Here is a 20761-nt window from a genome sequence, read left to right on the forward strand (position 1 = left end):
CAAGTCCCTCACACACAAAACCTTCTTTACCCCCTCCCTCCAACCTTCCCTAGGCTGAGTCTAACCCCGCCTTCCTTCCACTACAGATTTATACACTCTTGAAGTCATTCTATTTCATTCTATTCTCTCTACATGTCCAAACCATCTCAGCAACCTCTCCTCAGCCCTCTGGATAATAGTTTTGGTAATCCCACACCTCCTCCTAATCTCCAAACTACGGATTCTCTGCATTATATTCACAACTCACATTGCCCTCAGACATGACATCACTGCCTCCAGCCTTCTCCTCGTTGAAACATTCACCAATGCCTCACACCCATACAAGAGCATTGGTATACTCTCATACATTCTCCTCATTGCTTTCATGGATCAAATTCTTTGTCCCCACAGACTCCTCAGTGCACCATTCGCCTTTTTCCCCTTGTCAATTCTATGATTCACTTCGTCTTTCGTAGACCCATCTGCTGACACGTCCACTCCTAAATATCTGAATACATTCACCTCCTCCAAACTCTCTCCCTCCAATCTGATATCCAGTCTTCTGTTACCTAATTCTGTTTATCCTCATCACCTTACTCTTTCCTATATTCCCTTTTAATTTCCTTGTTTTACATACCCTACCAAACTCATCAACCAACCTCTGCAATGTCTCTTCAGAATCTCCCAAAAGCAGTGTCATCAGCAAAGAGCAACCGTGACAATTCCCACTTCGTGTTAGATTTTTTATCTTTTAACCCCACACCTCTTGCCAACACCTAAGCATTAACTTCCCTTACAACTCCATCTATAAAAATATTGAACAATCATGGTGACATCACACATCCCTGTCTAAGACCTACTTTTACTGGGAAATAATCTCCCTCTTGCCTACATACTCTAACCTGAGTCTCACAATCCTCATACTCTGCACTGCTTTCAATAACCTACCTCCTATTCCATATATTTGCAACATCTGCCAATATTTAATGCTCAAAATTAACAAAACAACCTCTGTAATGAATACCATAAATTATTATTATAATCAAGGGGGAAGCACTAAACCTGTAGGATTATACAGGACCTGTGGGGGATAGAAGGTAGTATTCAGGCTTAAGGGAACTGGAGCACAGATCCAGTTCCCTACATCAAGAGCACCTCACCAGCATCAAGGAACCTTCCTTGAGGGAAATATCATGAATAAAACAGGAACATTCACAAATATATTAATAAAGACTGTCTTATGATTGGATAACTTTTTTCATGAAAACTACATAAGCATTTGAAAAGCAGTAAATGCAAAACTAAATATAGGAATCTAATTTATCAAGTCTCTTAAAACTGCTTAGGTACTGTATACAAAGATGGCATATGAAGAACTTTTATGCTGTTTGACCCTTGAGAATTTAGCATTTAGTTTTGATCATAATAATTGTCACTTTTATGATAAACTGCTATTTTATTTTTTTCAGATAGTACTTAATTTGAAGCAGAGTATTTTTTGTACAAAAAATTGCTTCACCATATGAAGCAAAGTAAGAGGAAAACAAGGCCCCTGCCCCCTGCCCCCATCCCTCAGTTGTTGCACTCTTTGTAGTCTAGCTCTAATTTGTGGTTTTGTCAAAGTTTTAATCCATTTTCTTTTTATGCTACAGTTATTTCCAGACAGTTTGAGAATTCTTCAGACTTGCAGTACTCCCAGTAGGTAGCATTTTTCAGCACTAAAGTATATTTACATGAAGCATAACCCTTACTGACTGATGAATAAAAAGAAAAATATGAGAATTAACATTGTTCTACTGTACATAGAAAATTGAGAGAATTATTATAATCAAAAAAGAAGTGCTAAACCTACAAGGGTCATACAGTGCAGCAGGGCAGGGAAGGGTGCAGGAGTATTGGGTAGCCAGAGGGGGATTATTATTAACCCTTTGACTGTCGCGGTGGTATATATAAGTCATAGGAGATACCGTGTTTGACTTATCTATACACGTATCTATATGCATAAATTCTAGCGGCTTCAAATCAAGCAGGAGAAAGCTGGTAGGCCCACATGTGAGAGAATGGGTCTCCATGGTCAGTGTGCACCATATAAAAAAAATCGGGGACAGCATGTCTAGCGGTAAGAAATATGTGACTCCCCAGTAAATCTGGGACTCCTCTCTTCCCAAGTGATTCTCTAACACAGATGGAAGTGTCATTGAAGATCAATTTCATGATTTCGAGGAGTTTGAGACCAAAAGCAATGGAGGAGGAGGAAGAGGAGGAGGAGGAAGAGGAAGGAAGGAGGGAGGAGGTGGAAGGAGGGAGGAGGAGGGAGGAGGAGGAAGGAGGGAGGAGGAGGAAGGAGGAAGAGGAAGAGGAATAATAATAATAATACCTAATAATAATAATATGTAATAATACGTTCCCTTGAGGCATGAAAACAGTTCACCCCATGACAGTGACAAGATAAGGGGAGATAACATCTGATAAGAGCTGACCTTTGATGAGCGTAAACGAGGGTGGAGGAAGGGGGGCAGCTGTCCATCTGTCAAGAGCCAGGAGGAGGAGAAGAAGGAGAAGGAGAAGAAAAAGAAGGTGGAGGAAAAGAAGAAGAAGGAAGAGAAGGAGGAGGAGGAGGAGAAGGTGGAGAAGGAGAAGGAAGAGGAGAAGGAGAAGAGGGAGGAGGAGGAGGGGGAGAAGATGACGAACAAACATTTGTCTGTCTGCCAAGCTCCCTGTCTATCCGTCTAGCTCTGTCTCAGAGAGAGCCACAAGACTGTGTCATCATCACGTTTACTCACATCTTCAAGCAGAGTATAGCACTTTGTCTGGATTTTTTGGGTTATCCTAGGTAATTTACTCTATGTATACTTGCATTTATGTGTACCTGTGAGACAGATAGACAGACAGAGAGAAAGAGACAGACAGATTGAGAGAGATAGAATGAGGGAGAAAAATAATTAGATAGAATGGAGGGGGAAGCAGCACCCGACCCCATTGTTTTGACAGGCAGGAGGGGGAGTGAGTAATGAGACAATATGTCATTTTGACAGCTGCCGACTCCTGACTCAAAACAATTATAAGCCACACACTCGCACCCAAGACAAACTTGTTGAATGGTGATAATAGCAGTTTTATGAAAGTATCTAGTGACTATATATGTGTATATATATTATAGAAACCAGAAGCAAGAAGGGAAGGCAGGAATGAAGGAAGGACTAGATGAAAGGAAGGAAAAAAGTAAGGAAGGACAGATGAAGGAATGTAGGAAGAGAAGTGGAATGCCCTCCAGGTAGGAAAGGAATGAAGGAAATTAGGAAGGAAGGAATGATGACACACGACCATTTACCTAGGATAACTACATAACACAATTGCCTGCTAATACTTTGAAGAAAACTGCTCAGACCAGGTATTTTGTCTTTGTACATAAAAAAAAACTTCCACAAAAATGCACACACTGATTTTATGTGTGAGGAGTGTAAAACACCACTGTGTATGACACCATGTTTTATGTGTGAGTGTAAAACACCACTGTGTATGACACCATGTTTTATGTGTGAGTGTAAAACACCACTGTGTATGACACCATGTTTTATGTGTGAGGAGTGTAAAACACCACTGTGTATGACACCATGTTTTATGTGTGAGAGTGTAAAACACCACTGTGTATGACACCATGTTTTATGTGTGAGAGTGTAAAACACCACTGTGTATGACACCATGTTTTATGTGTGAGTGTAAAACACCACTGTGTATGACACCATGTTTTATGTGTGTGTAAAACACCACTGTGTATGACATCATGTTTTATGTGTGAGTGTAAAACACCACTGTGTATGACACCATGTTTTATGTGTGAGTGAAAACACCACTGTGTATGACACCATGTTTTATGTGTGAGGAGTGTAAAACACCACTGTGTATGACACCATGTTTTATGTGTGAGTGTGTAAAACACCACTGTGTATGACACCATGTTTTATGTGTGAGGAATGTAAAACACCACAGTGTATGACACCATGTTTTATGTGTGAGTGTAAAACACCACTGTGTATGACACCATGTTTTATGTGTGAGGAGTGTAAAACACCACTGTGTATGACACCATGTTTTATGTGTGAGGAGTGTAAAACACCACTGTGTATGACACCATGTTTTATGTGTGTGTAAAACACCACTGTGTATGACACCATGTTTTATGTGTGAGTGTAAAACACCACTGTGTATGACACCATGTTTTATGTGAGTGTAAAACACCACTGTGTATGACACCATGTTTTATGTGTGAGAGTGTAAAACACCACTGTGTATGACACCATGTTTTATGTGTGAGAGTGTAAAACACCACTGTGTATGACACCATGTTTTATGTGTGAGGAGTGTAAAACACCACTGTGTATGACACCATGTTTTATGTGTGTGTAAAACACCACTGTGTATGACACCATGTTTTATGTGTGAGTGTAAAACACCACTGTGTATGACACCATGTTTTATGTGTGAGTGTAAAACACCACTGTGTATGACACCATGTTTTATGTGTGAGTGTAAAACACCACTGTGTATGACACCATGTTTTGTGTGAGAGTGTAAAACACCACTGTGTATGACACCATGTTTTATGTGTGAGGAGTGTAAAACACCACTGTGTATGACACCATGTTTTATGTGTGAGGAGTGTAAAACACCACTGTGTATGACACCATGTTTTATGTGTGAGGAGTGTAAAACACCACTGTGTATGACACCATGTTTTGTGTGTGAGGAGTGTAAAACACCATTGTGTATGACACCATGTTTTGTGTGTGAGTGTAAAACACCACTGTGTATGACACCATGTTTTATGAGTGTAAAACACCACTGTGTATGACACCATGTTTTATGTGTGAGGAGTGTAAAACACCACTGTGTATGACACCATGTTTTATGTGTGAGGAGTGTAAAACACCACTGTGTATGACACCATGTTTTATGTGTGAGAGTGTAAAACACCACTGTGTATGACACCATGTTTTATGTGTGAGAGTGTAAAACACCACTGTGTATGACACCATGTTTTGTGTGAGGAGTGTAAAACACCACTGTGTATGACACCATGTTTTATGTGTGAGGAGTGTAAAACACCACTGTGTATGACACCATGTTTTATGTGTGAGTGTAAAACACCACTGTGTATGACACCATGTTTTATGTGTGAGTGTAAAACACCACTGTATGACACCATGTTTTATGTGTGAGAGTGTAAAACACCACTGTGTATGACACCATGTTTTGTGTGTGAGGAATGTAAAACACCACTGTGTATGACACCATGTTTTATGTGTGTGAGTGTAAAACACCACTGTGTATGACACCATGTTTTATGTGAGAGGAGTGTAAAACACCACTGTGTATGACACCATGTTTTATGTGTGTGTAAAACACCACTGTGTATGACACCATGTTTTATGAGTGTAAAACACCACTGTGTATGACACCATGTTTTATGTGTAAGTGTAAAACACCACTGTGTATGACACCATGTTTTATGTGTAAGAGTGTAAAACACCACTGTATGACACCATGTTTTATGTGTGAGAGTGTAAAACACCACTGTGTATGACACCATGTTTTATGTGTGAGGAGTGTAAAACACCACTGTGTATGACACCATGTTTTGTGTGTGAGGAGTGTAAAACACCACTGTGTATGACACCATGTCTTATGTGTGAGGAGTGTAAAACACCACTGTGTATGACACCATGTTTTATGTGTGAGGAGTGTAAAACCACTGTGTATGACACCATGTTTTATGTGTGAGAGTGTAAAACACCACTGTGTATGACACCATGTTTTATGTGTAAGAGTGTAAAACACCACTGTGTATGACACCATGTTTTATGTGTAAGAGTGTAAAACACCACTGTGTATGACACCATGTTTTATGTGTGAGAGTGTAAAACACCACTGTGTATGACACCATGTTTTATGTGTAAGAGTGTAAAACACCACTGTGTATGACACCATGTTTTATGTGTAAGAGTGTAAAACACCACTGTGTATGACACCATGTTTTATGTGTAAGTGTAAAACACCACTGTGTATGACACCATGTTTTATGTGTAAGAGTGTAAAACACCACTGTGTACGACACCATGTTTTATGTGTGAGAGTGTAAAACACCACTGTGTATGACACCATGTTTTATGTGTGAAGAGTGTAAAACACCACTGTGTATGACACCATGTTTTATGTGTAAGAGTGTAAAACACCACTGTGTATGACACCATGTTTTATGTGTGTGAGTGTAAAACACCACTGTGTATGACACCATGTTTTATGTGTAAGAGTGTAAAACACCACTGTGTATGACACCATGTTTTATGTGTAAGAGTGTAAAACACCACTGTGTATGACACCATGTTTTATGTGTAAGAGTGTAAAACACCACTGTGTATGACACCATGTTTTATGTGTAAGTGTAAAACACCACTGTGTATGACACCATGTTTTATGTGTAAGAGTGTAAAACACCACTGTATGACACCATGTTTTATGTGTGAGAGTGTAAAACACCACTGTGTATGACACCATGTTTTATGTGTGAGGAGTGTAAAACACCACTGTGTATGACACCATGTTTTGTGTGTGAGGAGTGTAAAACACCACTGTGTATGACACCATGTCTTATGTGTGAGGAGTGTAAAACACCACTGTGTATGACACCATGTTTTATGTGTGAGGAGTGTAAAACCACTGTGTATGACACCATGTTTTATGTGTGAGAGTGTAAAACACCACTGTGTATGACACCATGTTTTATGTGTAAGAGTGTAAAACACCACTGTGTATGACACCATGTTTTATGTGTAAGAGTGTAAAACACCACTGTGTATGACACCATGTTTTATGTGTGAGAGTGTAAAACACCACTGTGTATGACACCATGTTTTATGTGTAAGAGTGTAAAACACCACTGTGTATGACACCATGTTTTATGTGTAAGAGTGTAAAACACCACTGTGTATGACACCATGTTTTATGTGTAAGTGTAAAACACCACTGTGTATGACACCATGTTTTATGTGTAAGAGTGTAAAACACCACTGTGTACGACACCATGTTTTATGTGTGAGAGTGTAAAACACCACTGTGTATGACACCATGTTTTATGTGTGAAGAGTGTAAAACACCACTGTGTATGACACCATGTTTTATGTGTAAGAGTGTAAAACACCACTGTGTATGACACCATGTTTTATGTGTGTGAGTGTAAAACACCACTGTGTATGACACCATGTTTTATGTGTAAGAGTGTAAAACACCACTGTGTATGACACCATGTTTTATGTGTAAGAGTGTAAAACACCACTGTGTATGACACCATGTTTTATGTGTAAGAGTGTAAAACACCACTGTGTATGACACCATGTTTCACAGAGTTCCACAAGCTGCAGAACTTCTAGGAGTATGTTCAGTGACTGTATATTGGTATATATATTATAGAACAATAGTAATAAACAATTTTGTGTATTGTTTGTTTTTGTAAACAAGTTTTGTAAACAATATATTGATAATTATGTTTGTGTGCTTATTGTGTTGTACACAACGAGTGTATATATGTACATTGCACCTTACTTTGGTCTCACAGGCCACATAAGTTATGTGAAAAAATAAAATAGTGAAAAAAAACAACAAACCTTCAAATACAAGTAAACTAAAATTTACCGGGTGAGCGGCAGTCGCCGCTGTTGCCATACGCGGCTCATTTTCTGCAAACTTCATGCCTCTATATCTGGGTAAGTACTGATGGGAAAATTTTTTTGGGGGGACTAAAACATCAGAAAAATAATCTTAACATTTTCATAAGAATTTTTTTTTTTTTCGAATATTTTGCGACACCAGGAGACGCTTCAGGATTGGGCCTTTCGACAGTCAAAGGGCTAAGTCATAGAGTGCAGGGGTAGAGGGTAGCAAGAGGCAGAAAGGGCTGTGAGGAGTGCTAGAGGCATCATCATCAGAGTTTGTGCAGTAAATTATTTGCTGTCAAAAACTCAACGAGAGTGTCTGGATTAAAGGAGGGTTCATCAGCAAGAAGGGAAGGTAAAGTAAGGGCAGTAGAGCACTGGCGTCAACGAAGGTAAATTCTGCATGTTCAGTGACAGAGTGGGCAGTCCAACAGAATATGGCTAACAGAAATTGGAACCTAACAATTCTCAAAGAGTGGAACAGGGCACCTCTCCATGAGTAAGATGAGTGTGGCCGATGCCAAGACGGGAAAGAGGAGTCTCCCAATCTCAACACTGATGACAAGAAGACGGTCAGAAACCTATATCGTGGTACCTTGAGTTACGAACTTAATTCGTTCCAGAAGGCTGTTCGAGTGCCAATACCGAACGAATTTGTTCCCATAAGAGATAATGCAAATTAGATTAGTCCGTTTCAGACCCCCAAAAACGCACTTACAAAAATACACTTACATAACTGATCGAGATGGGAGCTGTTCAAAACTTGAGGTACCACTGTACTTGGTTTAATAGAATGAGCATCATGGCAATTGGTCAAGGATGGAATATTCACCTCTGCATAGAGGCTCTCAACCAGTAAAGAGCGAAAAGCACCGAGGCATAAACGTAATTCCTGGTGATGGATGGGATTAAGGCTAGAAGTTGCAGAAGAGGCCACTGAATATATCTGGTTACCATAATTGAGTTTCAATAAAATGAGGGTTGAATGTAGTCAAAGTAGAGTTTTACAATCAGCCCCCATGAAAGATGAGTGAGGGTTTTAAGGAGGTTCAGCTAGCTATGACAAGTTTCCTTCAGAGAGGTAATGTGAGGTTTCCAGGATAACTGTCAGTCAAACAGGCCAAAAAAACCTGACTATATCACGTTCTGCGTTATGCGAGCCATATATGCAGGTACAATGGATGATCAGAGACGACAGAATGTCTAGTGAAATTTGGTAAATTTTAGTACTAGAAAATTTAAACCCACAAGTAGTGGCCCAATTGGAAACATGGTTGACAGCATGCTGGAGAGAAACTGCAATGAGGTGACAGTCAGTGCCTGTACAAGCTATAGCATAATCAACAAAGAATAATGACCAAATATTTGATGGAAAAACAGATGCCAGATCATTTATAGCAAGGATAAAAAGTGTTGTAATTAGAACACATCCGTGGGGGACACCTTCAGCTTGGGCAAAGACTGGGGAAAGCATATTATTAACCTGAACACGGAAATGTCTCTCAGTTAAGAAGTTCCTGAGGAAAAATGGTAGATTGCCTCGGAGGCCTAAGGAGTGGGCCTGGTCCAAGATGTTATACCTCCAAGTTGTGTCACATGCCTTTTCAAGGCCAAAAAAGATGGTGATAACCAAGTGGTTATTGGCAAAGGCATTACAAACATACGTATCCAAGTGTAGTAAGTGGTCAATTGTAGAACGGCACTTACGAAAGCCATACTGACTAGTGGAGAGACTATTGTCTCTCTCTAAATACCACATCAAACTTCTATTTACCAGACGTTCCATCACCTTGCAAACTGCAGTGGTAAGGACAATGGGATGATAGTGGGAGGCATCATGCCCCATAGTACCTGGTTTGCAGAAAGGGAGAGCAATGGCAGATTTCCACACCTGGGGAAGAACTCCTTGCGACCAAATAAGATTAACTGTAAAAGGACAGCAAGGGCTGACTGATGTGAATGCTGTAGCATGTGAATATGAATGCCATCAATCCCAGCTCCGGATGATCAGTAAGCAGTGTGTGTTGCCTCCAGTTCGAGAAGTGTAAAAGGTACATTATAAGATTCTTCTCTGACAGAAGAAAAGTTTAAGGGCTCTAACTCTCTGGCAGACTTGGAGGAAAGAAACAAGGGGCACGGATGGAGCCCCCGAGAGGTACGGAAAAGATGATTACCAATTTCGGTGGCAATGTCAAGAGGATTTGCTATAGCGACACCAGCAACCCGAAGAACGGGAACCGGGTCAGGAGAGTACACCTACCATCCGACTTACGACCTGCTCGACATACGACGACTTGACTTACAACCATGTTTTTTATGCCAAATTTCTGGGAAATAAACAAGTGTTTGTGTTGTACACAGTGTTTATCCTAAACCTTACAGTATAAAATACAGTACTAACAGCATAAAAAGTAAAGTAAAACATGAAATACCAAAATAAAACAATAAAATAAAGTCATTACAAAAATGTATGTTGATATTCAGTAGTAAAGTTCGACTTACGTCCATTTCGATTTACGACCGGTTTCTCGGAACCGAACTCGGTCGTAAGTCGGATGGTAGGTGTATTTACCATTCAGTTTCTGTACTTTTTTCCAGACTGCACTCAGAAGCAGCCTGTGGGCAGGGAGGGCATAAGTGTCTACTTTGAGGATTGGGAGGTCTTGGAGCTCGAGCTGTTCCAGAATGTCACCACCACATGTCTGGAAATTCTGTTGGACAATGGTATGAGGTAGAATGACAGTACCACTACAAGAATTGAGAGAATGATGTTTTTCAATGGTTACAGGAACAGCATCTATGGTTGTAAGGAGAGAAAGATCGTGGGTTTGGCTGGCATTCTGTACCGTGACGATGTGTGCACCACTCTTGAGAGCATGAAAGGATATATATTGACCAACATAGTGTAGGAGTGCCTTGCTAATACTATGATTGGAAAGATAAGTGTTTTGGGTAGCACTGAATGACATGTGGTTTTTCCGTGAACTTGAATAACTTGGAACATTTGGCCAGTGTGGCTGCAACAGTAGCAGCAGCCTCAGATTTAGTAGAGTTGTTTGGAAGTTTTTTATGGCAACTTCATCTACCAAAACTGTCTCGTATCATTTGGCTCTTCACGTGTAGCCCACATGAGCTTCCACTGTGGATCAAGAAACACTAACAGTGAAGAGTTTCTTCGTTTGACACTCATAGATATTTCTCCACCGAAGCTGCTACAGTTTTTACCAATACAAAAGTGAATTTCTCTTGAAGTTCAGACAGTTCCGCATAGTCCCCTAATTCATGGTAAAACAATGCTTGAGTGACCTGATTCTGGGCCTCAGCAAAATTAGTGGCAATCTCTCAGTGTGAGAACCTCAATTAGCTCAATGATAGTGTTCTCATTGTGAGAGCAACAGTGACTGTGATATTTACAAAGCATCTGTGTAGGTTACTCATTGCTCTTAGCAGCGCAAAAAAAAAAAAAAAAAAAAAAAAAAAAAAAAAAAAATTATATAAATATACAAACACAAAAACACACAAAAAATTAACAATGAAAGCTAAGGCCATGAATACAATGCTCAGCACAAATATCATAGAGAGCTTCTCAACATAGTTCAGCTTTCCATGGTCTCTAGACTTACCAAGCAGAACTTGCAGATCTAAAGATGATCAGCAGTGTACTGCTCAATCTTCAGTTCTCCCTTAAAAAGCTGTGACAAAATTTCTGTACATGATATGGATAACTGATTTGCTGACCTTACTTATCACCCTGACGAGATGAGGCCCTCCCTCAAAAGCAGAAAGAACCTCTTGGTGTGTTTGACAAACGTGCTCAGCTAATTAGGATCCTCGGAAATGAGTACAACATAGCTGACAACAGCTTGAAGTTGATAATGTAGTGACATCTATGTCTGACCACATATCACAACAACCATGTGTCAACTGTCCAACTGACAGACCTCACTTCGTTGAGTTTTGATTTAAATGAGCTGTGAAGTGCTGATGATACAGGAGGAGGATAGCACATATAAGTACAGTACAACCCCCACATCTGTGAGTACAGTATCCACAGTTTCAGTTATCCACAGTTTACCAAGGCCCGTAAATAACCCTTAATTTTGCTCAATAATAGCCTAAAAGTACAAAAGCAGTGATAGTGGAAATTCTTCAAAGCCTAAGAGAAGCCATGAAGTACTTCCCATCAGTGAAAAGTGATAATTCTCCACTTATTGTGCATAATTTATCAATTAAATTTTATAATAGGGATGTATGTAAATGAAAAATGATATACAGACATAGGGTTTACTTCTATCCATGGTTTTGGTATCTGCAGCAGGCCCTTGGACTGTATCCCCCATGGATATGGAGGTCCTATTGTATTTGTGACTAGGCATCACGTAATTGGAACCGAGGTACTGAACAGTCATGAAAATGTTCGACACTTGACAACTGAAGGCTCACCATGTACCCACTGTTTGCTGTAAATCTCAACAAACTTTTCTAACAAAGGCTGCTGCTGTTCAGGTGATTGTTGAAGTTGAAGAATTACATGATGATGCCTCTGCAAGTGCAAAGATCACAGGAAACATGCATAAAAACTAAACCACACTACTCACACTTTTTATAATAAGCAACTTGAACACGAACAACAGCCAATTTATAGCAGGTTCAATACAGGTTCACCCTTCAAGAGTGTTGCCAACTTTTGATATTATGTATAACAAGTTGCTAAATTAAAATAAGATCAATTCAAAGATCATCAGATTTTGAATGAGCAAAATAATTACGATTGTATTTGAAGCAAATAAAAATTACTGTAAATACAGATGCACAACTTTAATTTCTTTCCAAATACAAATACAGTGGACCCCCGGTTAACGATATTTTTTCACTCCATAAGTATGTTCAGGTGCCAGTACTGACCGAATTTATTCCCATAAGGAATATTGTGAAGTAGATTAGTCCATTTCAGACCCCCAAACATACACGTACAAACGCACTTACATAAATACACTTACATAATTGGTCGCATTCGGAGGTAATCGTTATGCGGGGGTCCACTGTACTTGGAGCTTTTTCTGTATTTGAATTCGCAAATTCGACTACCTATTTGACCTCATTCCTAGTATTTAACAGGGTTCATAGTGAAACTTGTCTAAGAGCCTATCCTGGGTACCCCTCAAACAGTTGAAAAAATACCGTATACTATTTCAAAAAAAGAAAATTAAAAGTGAAACATAATAGTTATCCCATTGTGCATTGCAGAATCGTAATAGCTTTGAAAAAAGAAGCTCTGACATTTATGCAGCATAAAAAATTTCTGATTAATTCTTTCACTGTCCAGACCCCTGAAGCAAATATTACTCAGTGTTCACTTTTCCCCCCTTCCCCAAAAATAATAATTCTTAAATGGTAGAGAATCTTTTTTCTGAAAGTATTGACACCAAAAGTACGAAATTTCATGGGAAAACCTGCAGAACTGCACAGGCACAAAGTCTTGGTGCAATTTATGCATTGGCTGATTCCATGGCTCCATTTGACAAAATTCTTAGTATGCCTTCTGTTCTGTTGACTGAGCACAAGAAATTGCCCATTCAACTGCCCTATAAACTGCACAGAATTATGTAATTTGGCCAATTTTGCTAAATTAAAAAATACCAATTTAAAAATAAATAATATAAACATTCCTGGTACTAAAACATTTCCTGTTCATTAATTGCATCCCCAGGCCTCTCTTATATTGCACTTGTCTTACATTTTGAATTCTTAATCACACAAAAACAGAAGATTTACTTTATTTCTCAGATAATAAAGTATAACCAGGAATGACTGGTTATGTTTATAGTGTCCCAGTATTTGAATCAGACCTTACCCACCCTCAGGAATATTGGTAAAAATCAAATATTTCTGCTAAACTGAACTCATTTTCAAGTTACTTCCATCCTTGAAACCAATCAAGATCATCACTATTTCAGTAATGTCTCTTCCATTTTATCAAATGATACCAAGAAATGGCTAATAAAACCATAAAAACCATTCAAGAAAACACTTCTCAGTCATTTTGTTTTTCCTATCATGCACTGCATGGGGCAGGATTTTTTTATACTGGGCACACTCACCACACAGACCCATTCTCTCGTATCTAGGACAAAATTTACTGCTCATAGCTTATCTGAGTGACCTGAGCCCATGATGTAGAACTATGCGAGGGATTCTTACCTCAATGACGCAGGTCTAAATGACGCCCACTGAAAGGATTAAGAGGTTACCTACAGTATAAAATTGCCTTAACTGATTAATTTGTATCACTGAGATAGATTACGAGTGCTGCGTAGCATTTTATGACCCTTACTGGTCTAATGCTTTCCCATATTGAGGAATGAGAAGTAATCAGGTATACGCCAAGGAATAAGGAGGGTACCGTCAATTCCTTGGGCAAGAGTCCAACACCATCATCAGGCATCTCCATTACAGGGCACCTTTCCTTAGAAGGATCCACAAACAATATCCATAATCTTTTCCAGTTACAGGCCAGAATTAATATTACAGAAATTATCACAATGTAAATAACAATTTCTGGGAAGATTATTATTATTATAATCTTGGGAAATGCTACACCAGTAAGGAGCATACAGTGATGGGGAATGAGAAGCAATTAGGTTCAATCCCAAGGAAGGGGAGGATAAGGCTACCTTCTTGGGTCAAAAGGCTCTCTCATGCATTAAGGCTCTGCTTCCTTTAGGGGTTCTAGGAAGAAAATATGCATAATTCATTCTCATTCTCTCTCTCTCTCTCCCTCTCTCTTCCTGTCTACTTTGTTGTAAACATAATTGTTTATATTGCTGGAAAGCACTAAACCTGAAGAGTCATAGCACTAGAGGAATGGAAGTGAGCAGGTCTAGTCCATGGAAGAATAAGCCAGATCCAATTCCTTGCATCAAGAGTCTCTCAACAGCATTGATGAACCTCCATTAAAGGATCTCATGTCTACAATGAATGAGTATGGTGTTTATGGTCCTTTCAGGTTTATTCTTTAATCTCTAATCCTTTTGAGGGAGGTTTCTTGAAGCCAGTGAGGGGCTCTTGGTCAAAGGAATGGGATCTGCTCTCCTCTTCCTGGAATCAAACATAAATGCCTCCTTTTCCCCATGCATTATGACTCCTATGGGTTTAGCACCCCTCTGCTAATTTTTTTTTTCAACGAACCAGCCACATCCCACAAAGTAATTTAATCTAATCATTTGCTATTATTAATATATTCAAAAGAAAACACTAAAGTAATCCCAATACCTGAAGCACTTCACTTCTTAACCCTTAAACTGTCCAAACATAGATCTACATCCATGTGCAGGGGGCTCCAAATGTAGATCTACGTTTTTTTACATGCTTTCAAATGGGGAAAATCAAGGTTGGAGCGCAACGCACGTGAACGTAGATCTACGTTTGGACAATTTAAGGGTTAAATATTGACAATGATTTCAGGACTTTTATTTCAACTTTTTCACTAACCCTGTCAGATAATACGAGTACACAATGTACTCTAAATGAGAGGTGGTGTGTTTTGAACAGTGTCAAGCCATCATAAATAAAAAAATAGCAAATACAGTGTATTTTTTCTATAGCTAATACTGAACTAACAGATTGGAAACCAGTGTACTCATTATAAAAATACAAACTATGTAATCAAGGCATGTATGCAACAGCTAGGACATTTTATTAGTTCTTATGCCCACTGGGGGCTTTTTCAATCCAATGAAATTGATTGCTAAAGCCTCAAGCAGGCAAAGTGTGATAAAAAATCTTCTAAGTGTTGCATATTGTATGTTTTCACGCCAAAGACTGGAAATTAAAACTGGATGGCATTTTGGTTCATCATGGACCTTTATCAGTGTTATTTATTAAACTTACCAATGCAGCTGTAGTACAGTAGAAATATTTCCCTTCTGGACATTGATTACACTTCACAAATAATTGATGTCCTTGTACACTACTGTATAAATTAAAATCTTATTTATTAATTTGTTTAATTTAAATCTTTATTGCTTTTATAAGTCACAACAGGAAATTGTTACATTTCTTAAAATTGTACTTGATGCCATAAAAGCCTTTTAAATATTAAATGCCAATGTAATTTTCTTTAATGTAAAATTAAATTTAGCCACACTCACATTATGTGTATAGGTCAAAATCAATACGTCTTGTCGAGTACCAAGATTGACCCTGCTCGCAGGTCTTTCGTACGTAAGCTCCTTTCTTGAAATAACCAGACTCTTGCCATTTCAACATCTTCTCATTACTAAAAGGCCCATGGATCTGTGCATCTTCTTTGTCTTCCCAGCGAAGCTCCCAACTGATTTTTGCTGGGAAAAAAAAAAAAAAAAAAAAAAAAACTGAATACACAAGGTGGTAAAATACATTGCACTATTACAATTTATCCATAGTATATGGATAGTACTATATACAGTATAGCTTCACAACCCACTCCTCTCATGGGGTGTACCTGGATGCTAGTAAAGCACTAGTGGTTCAAGGAATTAGCACTATCCTCCCCTTCCCTGGATCAAACCTAAATACAGCCTCTCCTCACTTAACGATGGAGTTCCGTTCCTAAGACTACGTCGGAAGATGAATTTGTCGCTAAGCGAGGAGCATATTATAATGGTAGTGGGTTTGTGTCAATCACCTTTGATATTGTTTTAATGTCACATTTGCACCATTTATAACATTTCTGGTATATTTTTAAATGTTTATATGGTAGTGTACTGTATATTGTAATAGAATAGAGGAAATCAGCTCTAATATGCATTATTTAGGTATGCATACTGGTCAGAGAACCCGTCGTTAGTCCGAATCATCTGTAAATGAGTACGTCGCTAAGTGAGGAGAGGCTGTACCTTATTCCCCAGGTGCTGTATGACCCCATCTTAAAGAAGTTTCCTTGAGACTGGTGGAGGCTCTTGATACAAGGAACTGAACTTGACCTCCCTTTCCTAGGGTTAAACCTGATTGCATCTAGTATAACCAGGTACTATATGACCCCCTTTGGTTTAGTGCTATCCCCATGAATGTAATAAAACTATGGCCCCTACAGGTTTAGCACTTTCCCATGAATACAATAATTTGCTACCCACTCAAATAAATTTTTAATGACATGTAACTTAAAACGTACCAACTGAATCGTGTACATGCTGCCCTTGAATTGATCCTTCAAGTTTATCTTCACATTTCGTCTCCTTGGTCGAGTGCTCGTCTTCATCAGCAAAAATGTCCATTGAAGGCTTAGGAGCAGGAGCTTTGGATCTCTCCACCTACATAAATGCAATGTCACCAAGTCATTTCATCCAAGAAAGCACCAGCAATATGCGTACTCCTATGTGTCTACTCTGAACATGGCAGGTTTTCTGAAGGTAAAGAGGGTGGGATAGATATACTGAACAAGGAAGCTACTGTACAAGAATTAAAACTGAGTAATAAAAAAAATGCATGAATAAAGAGAATAAATGAAAACAGAAAATTTCTCCAAAACATATTTTGCATTTTTTGTGATATGCATAATTTCAGAATCCAGTTAACTCAAATACCAGGATAGATTATGGCTTCAGGATGAAGATCTTTGCAATGAGGCACTAAATGGTAAATCTTAAGATACATTCAAGATACTGAGTTTCAGTAAGTGATTAAATGCTAGGCAAAATGTACTGTACATGTAACAACATTAAAGACAAAATTGGGGGTACCATTTACACTCAACAGACTTCCTGTCACTTACAAACCCACTCAAGGCAGTGGCTACCAGGTAATTTGGGGTGTAATTGCAAACTGTTTGATCTTGCAGGGAATAAACGGAGGATTCCAATTCTTAGTCATACGTGATTAAGAACTGTTCTTTGTATTGATGATCCCTGTATGGAGTTGGATTCCACTATGTCATTGCTCAACTCACATGTCACCGCTTTGCCACTCCTATGTTGAGGAAATTCGTCCTGATATATTTGTGGATTATTGGATATGTCAATGTGCAGACCAAGGGTTTACAGTGAATCATACGAGTAGTAATTGGGTAAGGGTAAAGAGCTATTTGTGGACAGGGAAGCCATATGGCAGATATTGCAAATGCATGGAATAGAGTAAATTGCTAAAAGAAATTAAAAGTCTTTATGCAAAGTGAGACTCAGGTTAGGGTATGAAGGAAGAAAGGGGAATTATTTCCCCGTGAAAATAGGGCTTTAGACAGTTTTGCGTGATGTCACCACAGTTAACATATAAACGAGGTTGTAAGATAAGTGAATATTAGAGTGTTGGGAAAAGGTGGCGAATTAAAAATGTTGGACTTGATACAAAGTGGGAATTATCCCAGTTGCTCTTTGCGGATGACAGTTCTTTGAGGAGGGAAAGGAGTTCTGAAGACAAAGTTGCAAAGGTTGGTGAATGAATATGTCATGATAGACCGAATATCAGACTGGAGGGAGTATGGATGAGGTTGATATATTTAAATATTTGGGAGTGGACATGTCATCAGATGGGTCTATGAAAGATGAAGTGAACCATACAAAAGATGAAAGTAAAAAAAAAAAAAATATCCAAGGGTGGTGTAGTAAGGCATCTGTGGAAAAGTTATTCTATGGAGGCAAAATATTGGGATGTACACAAGTACAGTGGTACTATTACTAACATTTGTTTAAGGGTGTAAGGCATGTGTTTTGAGATATCACGTTTGAGATTGGTGTGTGGTGTGAATATCAAAGAGAGAAATCAGTGTGTAGAAATTCAAGGTGTTATGGAGTCACAAAAGGTAGAATTCAAAGGGTTGAGGTGGTTTAGACATTTAGAGGGGCTAGAGAGGAATAGGATGATCAGGGTGTATAAATCTGGGGTGGAAGGTAGGATGGGTAGTGGCAATCCTAATAATGCTCAAGAGGGGTAAAAATTTTTTGGACACAATCTCCTGTGAATACAGTTACAGTAATACAGTGGACCCTTGTTTTTCGTAATTAATCTCTTCCAGAGTGTGATTAATGGGGAAATTGAAGATTTGTGAAACCATTTTCCCCCATAAGAAATAACGTAAATCCAATTAATCCATTCCAGACACCCAAAAGTATTAAAACAAAATAATGTTTTTACATCCTAGGTAGTAGGTCTGTAGACAGCAACCGCCCAGGGAGGTACTACCGTCCTGCCAAGTGAGTGTAAAATAGAAGCCTGCAATTGTTTTACATGATGGTAGGATTGCTGGTGTCTTTTTTTTTTCTGTCTCATACACATGCAAGATTTCAGGTACGTCTTGCTACTTCTACTTGCACTTAGGTCACAATACACATACATGTACAAGCATATATATACACACCTCTCTGGGTTTTCTTCTATTTTTCTTTCTAGTTCTTGTTTATTTCCTCTTACCTCCATGGGGAAGTGGAACAGAATTCTTCCTCTGTAAGCCATGCATGTTGTGAGAGGTGACTAAAATGCCAGGAGCAAGGGGCTAGTAACCCCTTCTCCTGTATATATTACTAAATGTAAAAGGAGAAACTTTTGTTTTTCCTTTTGGGCCACCCCGCCTCGGTGGGATACAGCCGGTGTGTTGAAAGAAGAAGAAAGAATGTTTTTATATGAAATATAGATGTACATACACAGAAAACAATGAGACATGAAGAATAAAACAATAACAACATGACACGTACCTTCATTGAAGATTCTTCTTAGTGTATGGAAGATGGGAGGAGGGAAGAGGATGGAGAAATTACTGTTTGGAAGGGGAATCCCCTTCCATAAAGACTTCAGGTACCAAGTCCTTTTCTGGGGTTACTTCCCTTCTTAGTTTTTTAATGCCACTAGGACCAGCTTGAGTCACTACACACCTGTGGCACTAAATATCTGTCCAAAGAGCTCTGTTTCTGGCATCTCTTTAAAATTTCCCTAAAATGGGACAAGATATTGTCATTGTACATGTTGCTGACACAGTTTGCAACAGCTTTGTTAGGGTGATGTCCCTCAGCAAATCTTTCCATTCTACTCCACACTGCACAAATTCCATTACTATCACCCTCTACCACAATCGTAACCAATACTACCCTCTACCACCATCACAACCACTACCACCATCACAACTGCTACCATCCTCTACCACCATCACAACCATTACCACCCTCTACCACCATCACTACCACCCTCTACCACCATCACAAATGCTACCACCTTCTACCACCATCACAACTGCTACCATCCTCTACCATCAAAACCACTACCACCCTCTACCACCATCACAACCACTACCACCCTCTACCACCATCACAACCATTACCACCCTCTACCACCATCACAACCATTACCACCCTCTACCACCATCATAACCACTACCACCCTCTACCATCATCACAACCACTACCCCCATCATAACCACTACCACCCTCTACCATCATCACAACCATTACCACCCTCTACCACCATCACAACCATTACCACTCTCTACCACCATCACAACCACTACCACCCTCTACCACCATCACAACCACTACCACCCTCTACCACCATCACAACCACTACCACCCTCTACCACCATCACAACCACTACCACCCTCTACCACCATCACAACCACTACCACCCTCTACCACCATCACAACCACTACCACCCTCTACCACCATCAAAACCACTACCACCATCACAACCACCCTCTACCACCATCACAACCATTACCACCCTCTACCACCATCACAACCACTACCACCCTCTACCACCATCACAACCACTACCACCCTCTACCACCATCACAACCATTACCACCCTCTACCACCATCACAACCACTACCACCCTCTACCACCATCACAACCATTACCACCCTCTACCACCATCACAACCATTACCACCCTCTACCACCATCACAACCACTACCACCCTCTACCACTATGACTACCACCACCACTTTCGTATTTTTCTACAATCTTTTTCTTTAATTCTATCGTGTTTGTCACCTTTACCAAAGGGCTGGCACTAGCTTTTTGGGCTCATGGTGGCTTATTTAGCAGTTGCAAGCACTAAAACGAATGGAATATTACGAAATATATCATATGAATGCGTGGGATCATGCCCAC

General features: G+C 39.4%; 1 protein-coding gene across 9 annotated transcripts in view; it reads right to left on the reverse strand.

Annotated features, from left to right (window-relative positions):
- Positions 1-5714: 5714 nt before the first annotated feature.
- The window catches only part of holn1 (CD2 antigen cytoplasmic tail-binding protein 2 homolog holn1), a 48312-nt gene continuing 33265 nt past the window's right edge, over positions 5715-20761 (reverse strand). For 6 of the 9 annotated variants that reach the window (XM_053784310.2, XM_053784312.2, XM_053784314.2 and 3 more), the window contains 2 exons: positions 16840-16978; positions 15678-16030 (listed from right to left, as the gene is read on the reverse strand). In XM_053784310.2, the coding sequence (XP_053640285.1) occupies positions 15840-16030; positions 16840-16978 (330 nt within the window). In that variant the 3' untranslated portion in view covers positions 15678-15839. Of the gene's footprint in view, positions 10400-11958; positions 12232-15677; positions 16031-16839; positions 17072-20761 lie in introns of those variants that run through there. The other 3 variants (XM_070093581.1, XM_070093580.1, XM_053784317.2) reach the window with 3 other exon arrangements.

Source organism: Cherax quadricarinatus, chromosome 43 (assembly GCF_038502225.1).
Source record: "Cherax quadricarinatus isolate ZL_2023a chromosome 43, ASM3850222v1, whole genome shotgun sequence".
Lineage (NCBI taxonomy): Eukaryota > Metazoa > Arthropoda > Malacostraca > Decapoda > Parastacidae > Cherax > Cherax quadricarinatus.